General features: G+C 40.2%; 1 protein-coding gene across 5 annotated transcripts in view; it reads left to right on the top strand.

The window, feature by feature from the left end:
* The first annotated feature begins 2,674 nt into the window (after window positions 1-2,674).
* LOC105919937 (gamma-aminobutyric acid receptor subunit rho-2) overlaps window positions 2,675-20,642 on the top strand; it is a 60,603-nt gene continuing 42,635 nt past the window's right edge. The window contains exons 1-2 of one of the 5 annotated variants that reach the window (XM_012855409.3): window positions 2,675-3,213; window positions 20,408-20,479. In XM_012855409.3, coding sequence (XP_012710863.3) covers window positions 3,092-3,213; window positions 20,408-20,479 — 194 coding nt within the window. In that variant the 5' untranslated portion in view covers window positions 2,675-3,091. Of the gene's footprint in view, window positions 3,214-17,610; window positions 17,879-20,407; window positions 20,480-20,642 lie in introns of those variants that run through there. The other 4 variants (XM_036134594.1, XM_036134591.1, XM_036134592.1 and 1 more) reach the window with 4 other exon arrangements.

Consider the following 20,642-nt stretch of genomic DNA (forward strand, 5'->3'; position numbering starts at 1 on the left):
ACGCAATGACAACGTCATACCGTTAACAAAGACATATATTTGTGAATGGGAAGAAACAACATTACTGCTATCTGCAGGGTATTTCTGCAATACTGACAATATTAAAAGGGGGGCAGACTCTTTAAAGTTTGATGCAGCATTGTCCGATAAAGATCTACTATAATGGAACCCTCTTTTGGGGGTGGAGAACACAGTTAGATTAAACTCAAATGTTATTAAAAATGATCAGATAGGACAGGGTTTTGAGGAAATACTATGAATTCTTCACAATCAATACCATATCAGATCATATCAATATCAGCACAAGGTCCAAAGTATGGAGCCAAGAGTGCATTGGTTTATGCACATTTTGAGCAAAACCAATTGAATCTATGATAGTTTTAAAGGCTACACTAAGGTTATCACATTCTGTGTCAACATGAATGTTAAAATCACCCACTATAATAACCTTGTCAGTGTTTGTCACCAAATCAGAGAGTAAGGGCCTGGTGGACGATACAAAACAACAAACAGAAGAGGTTTTATTGCTTTGCAATTTGGATGAGGGAAACTGAGGGTTAAATGTTCAAAAGAACTGTAGTTATTAGTTGGTCTGGACTAATTAATAAATCAGACTGAAAGATGGTTGCCACTCCTCCTTCTCTTCCCACAGATCTGGGAAAGTGGAAATTTTAATAATTGGAGGGAGCTGACTCATTTATACTAACGTAGTCCTCTTGTAGCCAGGTTTCTGTGAGACAAAATAAATCAATCTGTTTATCAGAAATCAATTAATTAACTAATAAAGTCTTTTGAGACAAAGACCTTATATTTAATAGACCACATTTAATTGTTTTATTTTTTGGTTCAAGGTGAGCCATGTTGATTTTTATTAGATTTTCATGATTTGTTCCTTTTAGATCAGTTTTCGATCTGTTAAGTTTTGGCCGTGGGAAAGACACCGTCTCAATGAGGTAATGGGTGGGTAACAGTACAGAAGCTGCAGAGAGGTGTGTTAAACTACGGCTCTGGATTGTAAAGGTTGCTGATGCATCTGATGTACTTGTAGTTAACATGTGGACATATATCTTATTTAATTGTGATCAATGGAGAGCTGTTAGGGGATGTCAGTGTATGTGTGTGTGTGTGTGTGTGGGGGGGGGCAGACAGAGTGGGGTCTTTACCCCTCTTATCCCCCTATGCCTGTGGTATGTGTTGACACATTAGGTGGGCTGGGGTAGGTGATCACAAGGACGCTCTGTGAGAAAGAAGCTGATACTGGCCGAAATAGCTATTAGAGTGCTGTCTGCATGTGTTAAAACACATACCGGATGATTATACAGGATGATCCGGCAAGAATCTCTAAATATATACTTGGAGTCAATCAGTGATTTAGCATCTTAAATTGTGTTTCATGCTTCCACAGTGAGAATTGGAACATTCAACAACTTCAGGGCAAGAGAGAGAAAAACGATCTATGTTTTTTCATTTTTGTATGCTTCTTCATTCCTGGCAGCTTCCTAATTTCTCTTTAAATTAGGTTCTTCACCTCATTTAGTGATAATATCATGAATCAGGATTTTGATGCTTTCTGTAACTATTTTTAGCTTCATGCTCCCAGCAAACAGCAGGTCAGATATGCTTTCAGTTCAACAGCAAAAAAGGACATCACTTTATTTATCCTGTTTCAGCTTCTCTATGCTGGTGTCAAGGGAATTCTAGATTTGATTATTAGGTAATTATTGAGCTTCAAGATCTGGGAGCTGAATTCGTGGTTTCATCAACTACAGCAAGTCTTCCAGGTCCTGAAACACTAAAGCAGCCCAGACCATCACACTACCACTGTTTGACTGGTCTTCTGAAATGCTTTGTTCGTTTTACATCACACGTAACAATTCAATTCAGTTTATTTGCACAACACCAATTCACAACAAATATTGTCTCAAGGCAATTTACCAAAAAAAAAAAAAAAAAAAAAAAAACGAAACTGGGATGTATACAATTCAAAAAGTATTTTGTGTTCTGCAGTGTCTTTGGCCTTGGAACACCCGTGGATGACATTTTTGTCCTGTCTCTTTTTGTTATTGTTAAATCATAAATACTGACCATAATTTAGAGGACTGCGGTGTTTCAAATGTTGCTGGGCTCTTTTGTGACTCCCTGGAACCTACAAAGCTTCAATGCTCTTCAAAGTTTTCTCCATTTCTGGATCAGGACTCTCGCTGCATTAAAACAAGCTTTGTCACCCTTTCCAGACTAAACATCAGTGACGTTTTTCATCATCTTACCTTCAATTTGTTGCTTTTTTTTTTCAAGAAATGTTTGCAATTTTGTATTTCCTGTACTGTATTTGAATTGTATTTACTCATACTATCTTGTCTGAGATTTTTTTTTTTTTTTAATCTGTTGACCTGAAAGATCTACAAGCAAAAACACAAGAAAGCTGTAGAAAGGAGCTACTTTTTCAAGACACTGCATGACATCTAAACAGAGCAGCCTACTGTATAGAAGTTTCACAGTTAACGATGTTCATCAAACAGAATGACAGCAGTAAACCTGAACAGTTGCAAACTACAGTATTTCCTACTGTAATGGTAATTGATTTTGCAAGATTGCCCATTCAGTTCCGGTCTGCCGGGCGTGCTTGCAACAGGCACAGTGTCCGCGTCTCTGTTCCAGATCAGAGTATTACTGAATGCGCAGATGTTGATAGTGATTTGCTGAAATGATGAGGCGGTTAGGCCAATCCAAGGCCGTTTTCAGCAGGAAAAGGGGAGCTGGCTTGGATTCCCCCAGCTTCCCCCAGCACAGTCTCTGCTTCAGCACTCGTGTCGACTTGTTGGTTTATTTTGCTCTGCGACGCCTCGCGTGTGGTGCTGATGCTGCGCGCTTCCAAGTGACAAAAAGCCGCTCTAGACTTTGACCAATCGGATCGCTAATCAGACTTTATCGCTGCATCTCGCTCTGAGAAGAAACCTTAGAACTTGTTCGCCACAGCCTATCACCATTTTCCTGCCGCGTCTGAAGAGGAGATGATACCGGGCTCAGAGCACCCTTCCTTCGGATCCAAGGTCTCTCTCATGGAATCCCGGCTGGACCTTTAAAACTCATCATGCCGTATACCGCAAGGTTCCTGCTGCTGCTTCTGTGTTTGATTCTGACGGCGGAGTCCCGGAGAAAGGGAAGCAGGAAAAGGCGCTGGTCTGAACCAGAGGAGACTCTCAAGCCCGGGAAGTAAGTATTTTTTGATGCTCATGTTACATTGTAACGGCAGCTTAGAGTCAACAAAAGCTGATGGGTTACAGACCCTGCTTGGGGGGGGTTAAAAAAATATATATATTATATGCTTCAGGCTGAACAATGGCTCTATGACCACTCCTACAGTGTTGAAAAAGAAATTATCAATAAAATCTCAAAATATAAAAAAAATCGAACAAACAAAAACCAATAGTGTAGTCAGTGTTGCCAAATTAGGCAGGTTTCCACCCAATTAGACTTCTTTTGAACACATGGAGCTGGAACAAAAATAGCTTATGGGCACGTTGTAAAAATTTGGGAAGCTTTTCACAACTTTTGTTGGGCTTTTAGAAAGATTTACTAACAAAATATATCAAAATCGTTGTCTATGTCTGGCAGACAACTAAAAACATTTAATATATTCAATATTCAATTTTATTTATATAGCACCAATTCTTAAAACATGTCATCTCAATGCACTTTACAAAGTCAAATTCAATCATATTATACAGATTGGGTCAAATTATACAGATTGGTAAAAAAAAAGTCCTATATAAGGGAACCAGTTGATTGCAATAAAGTCTTGACAAGCAGCATTCCCTCCTGGAGAAGCGTAGAGCCACAGGGAGAATCGTCTGCATTGTCCATGGCTTTGCAGCAATCCCTCATACTGAGCAAGCAGGATGTGACAGCGTGAAGCGACAGTTAAATAAAATACCATCTCCTTGAACTCATTTAACTGGTCAATTATTTTTTTTAAATGAGTTGAATCTGTAAAATCTGACAACATCAATGAATAATAGTTACAATGAATAATATTGATTAATATTTGTTAAAAAAAAAAAACAAGAAAAAAATAATGGTTAATCAAGTGTCACTATGAAATTGTATTGGTCAATGTAAACGGCCCAAGAGGCGTTGAGTTCTACTGATTAACTTAAAAATATTTCATGGCTGCGTGAAAGAGAAATGTTTGATTGAGCTCTATACGAGAAATTAAGTTTATATTAAGGCAGATTTACTACTCATGTTGGTAAGCTATTGATAAAATTTCCTTTCCGGTTGATATATCATGATTGTTAAAGTGATCTTGTGTGTTATTTGGTTGTCTGATTGTATATTTTGTGCGGAGCCGGTATGCAAAGTTTTTTTTCTTTGCTTCAGCGCAGTTATGTGCTAATGGCATGTTCTTATGTGTTTAATAGTTCTTATGTGTTTAATAGTTCTGTGCTTTTAACATGAGAGAGTTTTGAGATTTGGGCTTGTTTTTTTCTTTTAAGTTGGGCAGGTTTTATGCTGGGTTTTGGCTGGACACTAACACTAAAATAAACGTGTAGTGTTGTGTCTGGACTCAAAAGTCAAGCATAAGCTACACGCTGATAAACATGAGCACTGGTGTCAGGCTGAACACTGACTAAGGTAAAAATTCATACTAGAAGAGGCGCTGTAATTACAGCAGCTAGGGAGCACAAGGATCAGAACAGAGTTCCCTTCTGCCTGCAAGTAACCCAAGTTCCTTCAGTTTGGCAGTTTTACTGTTTGGTTCTGCTCCTTGTGCTCCTAGCTGTCTAGCTAACCCTCCTAGCGTGAATGTTTACTCCAGTGTTGACTTCAATGCTGATGTTTCAAACAGAAATTAATAGCGTTGCTTCCAGCTCACTCTCGTTTGCTTCATTGTCACTTCTTGTAATTGTTTGGTAATCAGACCGAATATTCATCCCGCTCTACCGACACCGATGGTGACCACAGCCGATACGTGGCGTCTCTCTCAAGGCTATGAATGTCTGACCCAGCGAACCGCCCCTCTCCAGCTGTGATTGGCTAGCATGTTACCTTCAGTCATTGATTTGATTGGTTCTATTGTATGATTGACACATCAAAGATAGTACTAATAGATCGATGGCCACTCCGAGGTTTAAAAACAAACAAAAAAAACCAGCTTCCAGTCCAGGGCGGGCACGGCTGGTTCAGCGAGCGGCCCCCCAATGCCTGCCCCCCAATGTCCGCCCATGCCGCCGGGTCTGACGGTTATCTGTTGATCATGTTCGCATCGTTCCCTTCCTGCCATCCCACAGGTTTCCTGGGTTCACGGTTGGCTCACCATAAAAGACAGACAGGTTGTTGAAGTTAGTCCTGTCCATATTCAGTCTGACGTCAGTGGCGGTTATAGACCAAATTTACCAGGCGGGCCAAGGTGGGGCCTGTGTATTTTTCATAGGGGGACATAAAAGAATCAAACAGTAAAACAGGGCAATATTTAATCATTTAATAATATTGGGTGAGCCACTTATGACTTTGTAATTGCAGGTTCCAGACCCCTGATCTAGCAGAAGAAAACAGTGATCACATCTCAATATAGCTGAAGCTAAATGTGAAACATCTTACTTTTTAAATCCTTGTTAGAGTGAAACTATAAAGGGGGAAGAAAAGCAGTTATGGTTTCTTCACCAGTGCATATAATCGTCAGAAGTGTATTTAATGTTTTGTCTTTGGTACAGGGGCCAGGGCCAGTTCTACAGGGGCACTGGCCCCTGTTGGGCCCCTGTCTGGAACCGCCCCTGCTGATGTTAAACTAATCATTTGGGCAACCATGTTTCCAATTCAAAGGACCCCAGATTTGAAATACCATCAATGATCAAACAAGTAGCTACCTTTAGAGCTGTTAGGTCTCATGATTAATGGCTCAGAGACAATACGTTACCTCTTACACGGGTTAAACTGCTCAGCATTTTTTATACGTTACCTAAATAATTTCTTGTGTTTTTTTCCGTTAAAGTCTTAGGTTAATGTTATTTTGAGTTTTTTTGTATTATTAATTTTAGTCTAAAAGCCTAACTAGGGACTGGGCCATTTGCTAGACAATCAGAATCAGCTATATTCAGAACACAAACAAGGAATTTGACTCAATGAAGACAGAGACACTAGACGTGTCTTTCATCCATCCCTGCTGGGGTCACAAGGGGTGCTGGTGCCTATCTCCAGGTGTCACTGAGCAAGAGGCGGGGTACACCCTGGACAGGTTACCAGTCTATCACAGGGCAACACAGAGACAAACAACCATTCACAATTTTAGAGAGATCAATTAACCCAACAGTCATGTTTTTGGACTGTGGGAGAAAGCCAGAATACCCGGAGAGAACAATGCACATTCACAGAACATGCAAGCTCCACGCAGAAAGACCCAGAGTGGACTCAAACCCAGGACCTTCTTACTGCAAGGCAGCAGTGCTACCCATTGTGCCACTGTGTCTATGTCTTTTAAATATATATAATTTATGTCCTGTCCCTGCTCAGACAAATTTGAAATTCAAATGTCTTTTTTAAAATTTGAGCTCACAAAGGAAGGCCCAAACACACAGAAGGGTTTCTGAAATCTTCTCCAACCTGTAGTTTACGACAACCTGATCATTTCCATGTTGTCTTATGCAAAGAGCAGCTGCAGCAAGGCCGATCAGAATCAGAATCAGAATCAAGTTTAATCGCCAAGTAGGTTTGCACATACAAGGAATTTGACTTGGTGATGATGGTGCAGACAGAAATAAGAATACAATAAAATAAAGTAAAATTGAATAAAATCGATATATATAGAGAAGTAATATACATTCAGTAGACTGTGTGTTAATGTAATGCAGAAGCTTGTAAGTCCTGAACGGGGGAGAGAGACAGAGTCACAGGCGGCTCTTGATAGAGTATGTACCGAAACCTTAAAATGCTATTGAGATTTGTATGTAGCTAATTCAGCTAATATCAAAAGAATAGAATAGTATCAACAATAGAAAATCCACAACAAAGAAGGGATGTCAAAGCATCCCTTCTTTGTTTTCCACTTCATCATTTCTAAATAAGAAGTGGGTAACGTAGCCAAAATTTGTTTTACAAAAAGTGAGTAAAAATAAATGACACAATTACATAATAAATACAGTAATAAATAATAAAAAATGTTCACAACATAGAACTTTGGAAACCTATACTTACAGTAGGACTGCAAAGTACTTCCATTGACAATGGACACAATGCTTTTCAGTAATCTCCGAATGGCTCAGTGAGATAAGCAGATAGAAGACAACGTTAGAACAATGAAACTTGTGTAGAGACAAAAAGCACACCTTAACACCTCTGTGGGTGTGTATCTGTCTGGTGAATTTTTAGTTTGTCATGTTTGTTCCTTTTTTCAAAAACGCTACTCAAATCAACGTAAGTGAATGTAGCTAGTTAAAAAAAAAGAATGTTTCTCACAACATACAAACTTTCTAAGAGCCCAAGCTGCATGTTTTCACTGAATCAGAAGCCCACACTTAAGTTTCAGTGTCAGAAGAAGAAGACAAAAACAATTAAAACCGCAAGCGGTGATGATCGGCCCTCGCAGCCAAGCGCCGCTCTGGCCTATTGGCCACCGCGGGGGTTTGCGCACCGCCGGTCGCCAGCCACCGCAGAAGTTGTCACGCATTTTTCCCGCCCATCCACCGGGCGATTCACACAAACGCGTTGGGCAGCACTCCCCCACGACTCACAAAAAAATCTGGTGAAGATCGATCGATCGATGCAGCGAGGAGATACAGCCGTTGAATAATGAAAATGCATTGGGCCACCGGACCGGACTAAAGCGTTCAGCGGGCCGGATTCGGCCATACGTTTGACACCCCTGGTTTAAACATTAGTATACCATTTTAATCAAAGGTGTCTTACTAGCTGGTAATCCAGCTTTATGTCAAAAGTTAACAAAACCTTTTTAGGTCTTTAAAGTTAATTGTTATTTCATGTGTTTAAGGGTTTCGTTTCTTGCATTAAGACAGCTTTTATGAACGTTTGACAGTTAAATTGGTGGATAAACACCCGAAAGAAATACTGTAACAGTAACACTTTATCAATTGGAAATATTGCTAAAGTTTTACTTTAGCAATATTCCACATGTGGCCTCTGGTAATAAAGTCAAAAATCTTGGTGCTATTTTTGACCAAGACAGGTCATTGAAATCCCATATTAAAAAGGTTTCCAGAGTTTCCTTTTTTCACCTTCTAAATTAGAAACATTCTGTCCAGGAGCAATGCTCAAAAACTAGTCTATGCATTTGTTACTTCAAGGCTGGACTATTGTAATTCTTTACTACTATAAGGAAGTCCACAAAATGCAGTTTAAAGTCTTCAACTGATCCAAAATGCTGCAGAAGGAGTTCTGATGAAAATCAACAAGAGGGATCATATTTCTCCAATTTTAGCCTTCCTTCACTGGCTTACTGTTAAATCAAAAATAGAATTTAAAATTCTTCTACTAACGCATAAAGCCCCTAATAATCAAGCTCCATCATATATCGGAGCTCTGATTACCCCTTATGTTCCTAACAGAGCACTTTGCTCTCAGACTGCAGGTCCGCTGGTGGTTACTAGAGTCTCTAAAAGTAGAATGGGTGGCAGATCCTTTAGCTATCAGGCTCCCCTCCTGTAGAACCAACTCCCAGTTTTGGTCTGTAATGCAGACACCCCGTCTACTTTTAGGACTAAGCTTAAAACTTTCCTTTTTGACAAAGCTTATAGTTAGAGTGGCTCATGTTACCCTGAGCTACCTCTATAGTTATAATATTAATTGAACTTTATTGAACTTTATTGATCTCACAATGGAGTAATTCACTTCTGTATTTTAACCCATTCCCTTGGGGAGCAGTGGGCTGGGTTAGGGTTAGGCGCCTGGGGAGCAATCAGGGGTTAAGGGTCTTGCTCAGGGACCCAGAGTGGCAGTCTGTGGGAGTTGAACTCAGAGCATCTGGGACCCAAGCTCAATGCTCTAAACAGCTGCGTTGTGTCTCTTCTCTGTCTTTTGTAACCCCCAGTCGATCGAGGCAGATGACCGCTCATACTGAGCCCGGTTCTGCTGGAGGTTTTTCCTTCCCGTTAATGGGGAGTTTTTTTCCCTGCTGTCGCTTCATGCTTGCTCAGTATGAGGGATTGCTGCAAAGCCATGGACAATGCAGACGACTGCATTCTGTTTTAGCTGTGGCATCATCCAGGGAAGACAGATCACCCGCTACTACCATCTAACATAGAACAGATTACTGGATCAATGTGTGCTTTTGTGCTTTTTTGTCTGTCTTGTTGTGTCTCTGCTCTGTCTTCTGTAACCCCCAGTCGATGGAGGCAGATGACCGTTCATACTGAGCCCGGTTCTGTTGGAGGTTTTTCCTTCCCGTTAATGGGTAGGTTTTTTTCCCGCTGTCGCTTCATGCTTGCACACTATGAGGGATTGCTGCAAAGCCATGGACAATGCAGACGACTCTCCCTATGGCTCTACCCTTCTTCAGGAGAGAATGCTACTTGTCAAGACTTTGATGCAATGAACTGGTTCCCTTATATAAGATTTTTTTGACCAATATGTATAATCTGACCCAATCTGTACAATCTGATTGATTTTGACTTTGTAAAGTGCCTTGAGATGACATGTTTCATGAATTGGCGCTATATAAATAACATCAAATTGCATCATCTCTTTAGACCAAGTAAACTATCACATTTTATGAGACAGTTATCTCATTTTAAAGATATAATCATCTAACGTTATTACTCTTAGCAAGTTAAAGCTCCATAAAAGTTTTAGACCAGGTTTTAGTTCCACTCTTTTATTATGCACATCCAGGCTACCTATAAATATAAAGTATGGCATGCCAAAAAACATTTTCAACAAAAGGCAATTTTAGTAATTGCCTTGCAATTTTATATCTAAGCATTAAAAATGATAATTTTTCACCAATTTTCACAGCAAGATGGAAATAACGACTATCCAACATTTTAAGATTTTGTAAAAACTTTTTTCTTTTTTTACCTACCTTTTGAAATTAATACTTGTTTCTACTTCTCCAAAATTATACTTCAAGAAAACTATTGTGCTGTCCTGGGGCCATATGCAGCTAGACAGCTAGGACAAAAGTTCCCCACACAAAGCTTCCTTTTCTTGCGTTCTCTGAATAACCTTTATTTACAAATCTGGCTTTAAACATTCTTTTTGTAAAAGGACGAATATTTTCCAAGGCAGAAGCGTGTGGAACAAATTCAACTTCAACAGGTGAGAGCACTCATTATCTCACGTAATTCACATAGAGATCTAACAAAGTTGTGATGTCTCACTCTGATTAAATTTGCACCCAAAACGTTTCTAACTGTTTTTACCATGGATTTCATCTGACTAAGAATTAATTAATATCTTATTTATGTAATGTATTCACAACATGAATTCCTTGCTGTCTTAACAAAAGGCAGAACAACTATAATGTTACTTTCTATAATTATTACAGGTTCTGCTGAGATGTCAAATTCTGGAGAGTGCTTAGACACCCTGACACACAAATATGAATTAACTTCATTTCAAGTGCACTCGTGAACTTGTTTTAGTTGATTTAGTTTTGTTGATGTACTGTAGAGCGTGATGAGGTCTGTTGTGGTATTGTGTGCACTGGATTGAGGGGACAGTTGGTGTTGTCTGTCAAACCCAATCTTCTTAAGCTGCAAATTCAGTAAAGTTACAAGATGTCTTGCAACCTCTCATATGGAACTAGTCTAAAAAATAAATTATGCATTTTATTGTAAATATAAAATACTTAAAAACAAGATAAACATAGAGTATACAAATGTTTACAAATAATTATAAACATTGTTTTGCTTTGAGTCAAGGTCCAGAAAAATATTTTAAAATTCTTTTTAAATCTTTATTGTGCTCCGCTCCGACCTATTGGCCACCGCAGGGGTTCGAGCACCGTCGGCCACCAGCCAGGGCAGAAGCTGTCACGCATTTTCCCCGCCTGTCCACCGGGCAATACACACGAAGGCATTGAGCAGCGCTCCCCCACGACTCGCAAAAAAATCTGGTGCAGATCAGTTGATGCAGCAATGCATTTGGCCACCGGAGGCAGTGGCGACCCACCAGCTTAAAATCTATGTATTGACGTCTTAAAAATGGTCTTATAGCTTAAAAGATCATCCTGTTTTGGTTGATTTTGTAGCCGAATAGAAGAGATGTTCTCAAAGCATTAAATAAGCCTTTTGACTTTTAAAAATGTTGTCCTTTTAAGGTAATTTTAAGTTACTTTTCATTAAATTTGTCAATATCCTATGAAAGTCTGGACATATGGCAGCTGCGTTTTAGGTGACTTCGCTACGCCACCACGCCGCACTGCTCCATGGAATCCAGTTGGGCCTGGAATCCACAACACACTAACATGTCTTCTGTCTGTGGACACAGTTTCATGTTGATTAGCTCAGAGGGGTAACATAGCGACTGTTAACAATAAAACATGACACTTCCTGTTGTTAGGGGGCGCGGCCTAAGCAATGTCATCGTTTGACCATTGGGTATTGTAGGAGACCTAGTGGTGATTAACTACTGAAAGTTTGGTGGCTCTGTGAGTTTTTGTGTATGAAATATAACAGTTTTGTGTTTCATGGCGAGTAGGTGAACTTTGACCCCTGCTAACCCCCCTTCACCATGCTCAAAAACTCACCGTTTTGACTTTTAATTGGCCATGCCTTATGATCAGACTGCCCGAGTTTCAATCCGCTCGCTCAAAATCTCTAGGACAAGTTTGATCATATACCAATGCTGTAAACCTCAAAAATTAGGTCAAATTACGACCTTCAATCTAAAATGGCCAACTTCCTGTGATACTTGCACAATGACATTAATTGTAAATTCTGAGCGTCTTGTTGAGCTCTACAACTGTCACAAATCTCATGTCTCTACGATGAAGTAAGTGAATAGCAAATTGCTAGGTGGCGCCGTTGAGGCATTTTTCTTTTGATTTTTGTGACGACCTTAAAATACAAAATTTTTAAACAGTCACTATGCATCTGCAAAGTTTGGTGAGTTTTTGAATATGATAAAGCCCCCAAAAAGGCCCCTCTTTAGGGTGGCAGATTAATAATAATAATTAACACTACAGATGCCTTCGCAGCGCTTCGCTGCTCGGGCCTAATAAAAGATTTACCAAGTGTAACTGGGAATATTATAACCCCAGTTCCACTTGGTTTGGCCGCGCACTGCTCTGCTCCGCCCACTTGCGAGTGTTTCAGGAGCAGTTTTTTTCTTCAGGGACAGACCGTGTTTCTCCCGCCCTGCTCAAGAGCAGGGTCAGACTGGGCTGAGTTTTGAGTGAACACAGCTTTTCAGTGATTGGCTGAGGAGCAAGGAGAAACAAGAAGGTTTTTCTCAGAGAAAGTCCAGTAAAACTGAAGAGTGACGACATTAATATTAAGGACCACCATGAACAGAGTGGGTCAAAATGAAATATAATTTTACTATTTAAAAACCATGAACCACGCCTGAAGAGAACAAAAATAAAAGTGACACTTCAGCTTTCTATATGCAGACATGCGTTGTCAGAGACTTATTGAAGCGTCTCTCATTTTACACACACTGGATGGACATTTCTGTCTCTGAAGGGTCCAGCCATCTCATGCGGTAGAAGGCAGCGGCTGTCTGCTAACACAGCCGCCTGCAGCCAGGGAGTCAGCGCAAAACCAAACCTATAGAAAAGACTTTAGTGAGCTCCCTTTCCACTTTTGTAGGCAGTCTTACAAATGCTGCTGCCTTATCACGGCTACAAACCCCACATATGAAGATTCATACATGCTTGCAGACGGAGCAAAGAAATTAGAATCTCCATCCATTTGCACTTTGCAAAAATGTATCAAAATGTATCAGAGAGATACACAGCAAGTTATGCGCTGGACCTATAGACCATGTAAAATGTACGGTGGCCCTGAGGTTCAAAGCACTACACCATTAAGGAAAGCACTACAACATTAACAAAAACATTACAACATTAACGGAAGCACTACGACATTAAGGAAAACACTACACCATTAACAAAAACATTACAACATTAACGGAAGCACTACAGCATTAACAAAAACATTACAACATTAACGGAAGCGCTACAACATTAACAAAAACATTACAATATTAACAAAAGCACTACAACATTAAGGAAAGCACTACAACATTAACGGAAGTGCTACAACATTAACAAAAACATTACAACATTAACGGAAGTGCTACAACATTAACAAAAGCACTACAACATTAACTGAAGCGCTACCTCTTCCTTTTTGTTAATGTTGTAGTGCTTTCCCTAATAAAACCAGGTGCTTCCTGCTGCACCTGGTTTCATTAAGGAAAGCAACTACAACATTAACAAAAACATTACAACATTAACAAAAACGTTACAACATTAACAAAAGCACTACAACATTAACGAAAGCACTACAACATTAAGGAAAGCACTACAACATTAACAAAACGGAAGAGGTATGTCACGGTGGGAGACCTAAGAAATCGTTGATTGGACAACTGCTCGTTTTTACTTTTGAACCGGAAGTTATTCTGGCTTTAATGTGTTTTTTAAAAACATGAATGTTCTCGGTGATCCAAACCGTACTACTACTGTTCGAGATTACAATGGCCGTGTGACACACGTATTTCACTAACTTCACACGCTCACACGCAACACATGGTATTTCTCACGCATAAAAATAACAAAGCCCATCTGGGCTGCGGATGATCCGTTCTTAGCTCTGTCCATCCAAGAGGTCAGTCTAAACCCGCCTTCTGTGGAGCTAGTTCAGCTTCTTTCACATCCTATTTCTGCTGCAGTTCATGTTAACAGAGCAGCAGGAAGAGCGATCAGAGTTATGATGTTTCCAGCAATAAAAGCGCAAAGCAGGAGGCAAGGGGGAGAGCGGCTCCCAGATGAAGCCTTCATTCAGAACCAGTCATGGCTGCACGCTGGATCAGAAAACAGCTTCACTCACATACATCTGGGACATCTCCATAGGAATTGCCTTTATTGAAGGCTGGGCCTTATCAAAAATCCTTGCATATGATTGGATAAGCCACTTGTCTGTCATCTTTATCGACGTGCTATTTCAACCACTCACACCGAAGCCAACCCGTGACGCTGTGAGAGCGACGCAGGAAAAAAAACTTCTTTTTTTTTTGTGTTTGCGGCTCTTGTGGCACGCGTTTTATGGACAGTGAGCTGACTGAAAGAGGGGGGAAGACAGGCGGCAATGCGCCGCGGGTCGGAGTCTATCCCGGGCCGACCGCGTTGAGGACTAAAGTCCTCCTAATATGGTTCGCGCTAACCGCTCCGGGGCGGGCGTCCAGAAAACAAAACTTGCCAAATCCGGTCGGGAGAAGGGCGAAAACATCGTTTCCACCAACAAAAGCCTTCAGAGCTGTTCGCTCATGTTCTTTTAATGAAACAATACTAGGTAGATTGGACAACACGGAAGAAATAGCAGCATCAATGCTAACGCTTGCTTCCTCGATGCGAGCCGCCATTGTTGTTGGAATCTCACGGTCGCCTCTCCACTACGTCACATCCATGAAACTCCAGCCCTGCGTCCTGATTGGCCAGACAATAAAATTGGTTGGAGAAATCACTCTCTATGGGAGATGTCCCAGATGTATGTGAGTGAAGCTAGGCGGAGCGACATACATCTTGCGAGAGTCAGGTTAGTCTAAAATGCCATGTAGTCTGTTTATAAGTTTCGTTTTTATTAATTCGGCTTTTTTTTTAACTACGTGCGCTGTGTTTCTGTGCCTCAACGCTCTAACTGGTCTGCTCCTCTCCCCTCCCTTCCCTGGGACCCAGGAGCTTTTATCAGCGGCCAGCCTTATCACTGCGTTTAATGTCTTTTCACTCCTACCAAAATGTCCCAATTAAATTCAATAGTAGAGTCAGTAGCTGTTTTTCATGCTCTTTTCTTTTTAACGACACAGAGCCAGTGGTGCTTCGGTGGGCACGGTGCCTTGGCTTGAATTGAGGTGCGCAAAATTACGTTACATGTAATTTAGGTGCGCACTTTTAAGGGTCATTTTAAAAAAACTTGTAACATCAGGGGCATCAGCTCAGACCCATTATTCCTTCTCTTCCCTCTAAAGGAGCCATTTACAGTCTTTATTTATGCATTTTCCCCACTGTTTATCCCTTGTGCGCTGTGCGCGACAGTAAAATCAAGCAGCTGGATCATGCGTAAAGACGCAGCGTGAACCCCTGTATGCTTCAAGGGTTGCAGCTGAGGGGAAAATGTTGGACCTTATAGGCTTGATAAAACTCCACCTCATTCACAAATGAGACCAACATGGATAGAATAATGATAAGCTATAGTTTCATTATCAATTACAGTAACATAAAAAAATTGGTTGCAGTTACAACAACACAACCATCATAACAAAGTTTGTAGAAGTAAAATTATCGAGTCTTCCTCTAAACCCCCCCCCCCCCCCTCCCACACACACACACACACACACACATTAACTCTGTGACTGAAAACAGGTGGGCGCAGCAGTGATCTTCTTTTGCAGAGCCCGTGAAACGCAGCTCTGACTCTCCCCACTGACACAGCAGCCCGCAACTTACGGGCTAGATGGCTCTTCTCCGCCTCTTCACCTCTATGAGGTAAGGTTACTGTCAAAATAGACTTGTACATAAAAGGATAGTTGTGTCCATATTAGTCAGAAGTTGTGCATAACAAACATTTGTAAACTCATAATAATTGAAATTTCATGCAAACGATACAACATACAATTTAAATAGTTACATCTTCAATAACTAATATATACAAATTTCAAGTTTTAAATTTGTGCTTTATTCTTCATGAACACAAACAGCAGTGGCTGCTTGAGAATACGGATTTTTTCTTTGAGAATACGAATTCACAACAGTGGTCTGACGTCACGGTTTTCAAGGCTGGTTAATGAAGCACAGAGTGCGAAGATAGGAGCCGCGAATGCGTTCTTCAGACTGACCGTCTCAGAATGCACGGCGGCCGCAGCTTCATTCCAGACAGCGCGAACAGAGCTCACAGTGGTAAGTTAAACACTCCCTTTTCTGCTGCTGTTGTTCTTCAAAAGTATGTTTTCAGATTGTTTGAGGCAAGAAAATTATACTTTTAAGCTTCCCTATGTGGCCTGTTTACAGAGTTAGTGCGTAATTTTAATAATAAGTCCGATGTTGAGCATCTGTGCCAACTGGTAGGTTTGTTAAGATTGCCAACTGGTAGGTTCTTTAAGATTGCCTATTTCCTACTTTTATCTTTAAAAAACAACAACATTGAGGATGGTATTAAACATGTGATCACGTTGAAATGCTGACTATTTATCTGTAAATAATTAAAATGAAAACATAATTTTAATATATTAGTAACAGTAAGGCAGTAGGGTTAAGCTACTTTGTTGCACCTACTAACCTTCACAGCATTGATCATTAGGGAAAAGTTATTTCTGTCTGCCCACCTTTATAGTGATTAATCTATAAATTATGTGCAGTTCTCAGTTCTTTCAGTGAAATGGTAAAAATACAAGGGAAGGGAAGCCATTTGTTAAATTTACTATACTTGACTAGTACACTATACATTTGACCTTTTCTTTCTTGTAAACTATATTAATCTGCATGTTAACCAGGTATAGTTTTATGGTGTGAAAAGGGGAAAATTGAAAAAAAAAAACAATTATCTTAACATTTGGTATTTTTTATTTACAGGAAGAAACAGAAACAAAATATGTGAGGATAAACACCTCTGTGCCAATCCTCCCACTGTTTTTTTAATGAAGGGGACCTTAAACCAGCCTTCAGGCTAAACAGGACGTCCTCCTCCTTCAGCTGCTGCCTATCCAGAAGGCTCATGGATGGCCACTGGAGATAGAGGTGCTGGTGACCCTCTACTGGCTGGCCTGCGGTTCATCCTATAGGGAAACAGCTTACCAGTAAGATCTCTTACCTTCTTGTCCTTAAGTAGAGCCAGCAATGACACACAATTGATACATAGATTATATTAATTGGATAGAAGATTAAGACATATCAGCATATTACCTAAATTACAAGTTAATTTTATATTTGGTACAGGTCAAGTGGAGGCTCGCTACAACAGACACCACGCCAAGGCGAGAAACATCGTTGAGTGTGCCTTTGGTGGTCTGAAGACACAGTGGCATTTCATCTTTTTAAGGGCGCTGGAGGTCCGCCTGACGTTTTCACCAAAATTAATCAATGCCTGCTGCCTCCTCCACAATATTTGTATAGAGGCAGGGGAGCAGCTTGACATGGAGGACGAGGAGGTTGACCCAGAGGAGGACGGCTGAAGACAGGGAGCTGCTCCAGCTGGCTGCATGTTTAAGTGAACATGACTACATCTGACCTAACGCAGATCAGTTGGAGTCATGTTCACATGCTGCTTCATTTCATTTTTTTCACCACCTGTAAAACACATTAAATAATCAGCAAATTAATTTCCATTCCAACAATTTTTAATTGTATGTTTGTAGGCGTTGTCTATTTGTATAAGATGTTAATATGAGTTTTTTTCTTTGTTTTAAACCATGTTAGTAACTATTAATCATTTGTTGAATATATTACACCTTGATTCTGGTCCAAAGATAAAAACATTTGTCTAAAATAAATGTCTGTTTTTTTCATATACTGTTACTATTGTTTTCTTTCCCTCTTTCTCCTCTCAATTCTTCATGTCCTCACTCAGAAGCAGGGGCGGATTTACCATTAGGGAAAACTAGGCAGTTGCCTACGGCCCCCAAGTTCCTGGGGGCCCCGATTATCCAGCCAGGCTTTGATAATGATGTTGTTCCACCAGACTGAGAGAGTCCAACATCATCCATTCTGCTGGTAAGCAGTCAGCACAGTGTACTTCCTAAAGATGACCCAGCTCTGGCCAATCAGCTGTCTGATTGTGATCGCTGCTCAATAGTACTGATAGGACCGCTCCAGGTGAAGAACAGGATCTTGCCAAGAAATGGAGATGGGGGAAGATTTACTTCCAGCTATTATTTCATTCAAATAAAAAATGGAGAACAGATAAGCAGATCATGGCTTGTCTACTACAAGAAAAAGAAACAAAAGAAAACATAGAGCAAAACAACAAGAAAAGGGATAAGAGGGGGACAAAAGGTAGAAAGAATAATGTATGTCTATTCTATTAAAATTTTTGTATCTGTATAATGGGTCTGTTTTATATGTTGTCTTCACAATTCAGAGGGCCCCATGCCTTTCTTTGCGTAGGGCCCCAAATTTCCTAAATCTGCCCCTGCTCAGAAGAAATTCATTTAGAATAAGAATCAGACATACTTTAATAATCCCAGAGGGAAATTGCTTAGGAAAAACATAGATTTTATTTATTTTTTATATTTTTTATATGCTGCTGTCATCCTTGGGAGACATTTACAATTTATTCCAGCAGGTATTGAGTTAATAAAGCAACACACGTCAGTCAGATAAACACAAAACAAATAAATCATAAGCAGCGGTACTATGCACACTACTGGACCGATAGAAGTGTGCTACAGACGGACATACATTAGTCCTGGCTGCGGTTACCCTCGGAGGTTTGTGGGTCACTGCTCCGCTCAACGTCGGACTTTTTATTAAAATTTACGCACTTACTCTGTAAACAGGCCACACAGGGATACTTAAAAGTATAATGTTCTCGCCTGAAACGATCTGAAAACGTACTTTTGAAGAACAACAGCAGCAGAAAAAGGAGTGTTTAACTTACCACTGTGAGCTCTTTTTGCGCTGTCTGGAATGAAGCTGCGGCTGCGGTGCATTCTGAGACGGTCAGTCTGAAGAATGCATGCGTAGCTCCTAACTTCGCACGCTGTGCTCCATTAACCAGCTTTGAAAACCGTGACGTCAGATTACTGTTGTGAATTTGTATTCTCAACGAAAAAATCCGTATTCTCAAGCAGCCGCTGCTGTTTGTGTTTATGAAGAATAAAGCACAAATTTAAACTTGAAATTTGTATATATTAGTTATTGAAGTTGTAACTATTTAAACTGTGTGTTATATTTTTGAATGCAATTTCAATTATTATGAGTTTACAAATGTTTGTTATGCACAACTTCTGACTAATATGCACACAACTGTCCTTTTATGTACAAGTCTATTTTGACAGTGACCTTACCTCATACACTTCTCTCTCTCTCCCTCTCTGTGCCTTATTTTATGTTTTACTATCATTTCTACTTTATCCTTAATAAATGTCAAAGGCAATCTTGCATATACAATAATTCAAACAGTATTTGTATTTTTTTTAAATTTATCTTTTTTATATAATGATTTATTTTTTTATCGTTTACCATTTCTCACAGGGGTGGGGCGGCGGAAGGTTAAATTCTCCCTCTCGAGGCATTTCCAGGCATTTCTAGGCTGGTTGAAACACAAACCGTGCGGAGATAGACCAGGTAGAGAAGAGCGCAGCTGGGCAATCTAAACCGAGTAGGGTCGGTGGAACTGCGGTTACATTATCTGTATATAGTCGGTGCTGCTGGTCCTCCTGCTGATTACCTCTGAAGCTTTCCTCACTAAACTAAACATTTCAAGGGGTTTTATGTTCAAACATCAGGACAAATACCATAAAGTTAGTCTGAAACTGGAATTTAAATTGGCCAGTAAGATGTATCATGTATTTCATAGTATTACACACTGAATACCTGTATTCATCTTACCATGTAACAAAATGTGCATTTATTTGTCTCTGAAAATAAGCCCAGATGGCGATGCAACATGCCGTCTTCCACTGGGTGCACCACCACCTATGTTTTTATAAACTAGTCACTCTAATCTATGAGAACATTTTCATTTTTGATGTGATTGTTATTAAACTTTGGCAGAATATGTATTTGTGACTGCGATAGACTGGCGACCTGTCCAGGGTGTACCCTCCCTCATGCCCATTGACAGCTGGAGGCACCATAGGCACCAGCTGTTGTGTTGGATAGCTGGATTGTGTAGACAAAGCAGACATGTGGAGCCTAAAAGGGTGCAGGTTCAGAAAGAGCACCAAAGTAATGATTGAGGACGTTTTGGGGGTCAACTGTAGATCAGTAGGAAGAGTAGTCATCAGGGGATGGGTTGTGAGTTTAATACCGGCTTCCTCACCACCACATTGAAACACTCAACATCATCAGATCTGTATATCTCTGAGGGAATGTTACACTGTTTGCTGTGGGATTATGATAGTAAATAAAAGGTCAGGGGGAGAAACCACCCTGATTATGTTATGGGAAAACCATTGAATTCCTTAAACCATTCACTTACTCTGATCTTCTTTGGTCTTTGCCTTTGTCAATCTGTAACTGTGTTGACATACCTCCTCTTTTGATTATAAACTTGAACACAAATATTTGTCTTTGTAGGCCCCTTGGTGAAACACCTGATGCTCTGGTTCTTGTTGGGAAGACAGCCTTGGAGGCTGGTATGGTAAATGGGTGCGTACCTCATTGAACTTTAATCTCAATCATTCAGTTACCAAGTTCTAATCCTATTTCTTTCTTTTGTTTCGTAATGTGATCTTGCCTTAACTTGACCCATTTCAGATGTACAATAACAACCCTCTTGAAGGACTACAATAAATAAAGTCAGTTGGACTGG

Source organism: Fundulus heteroclitus, unplaced genomic scaffold (assembly GCF_011125445.2).
Source record: "Fundulus heteroclitus isolate FHET01 unplaced genomic scaffold, MU-UCD_Fhet_4.1 scaffold_86, whole genome shotgun sequence".
Taxonomy (NCBI): Eukaryota; Metazoa; Chordata; class Actinopteri; order Cyprinodontiformes; family Fundulidae; genus Fundulus; species Fundulus heteroclitus.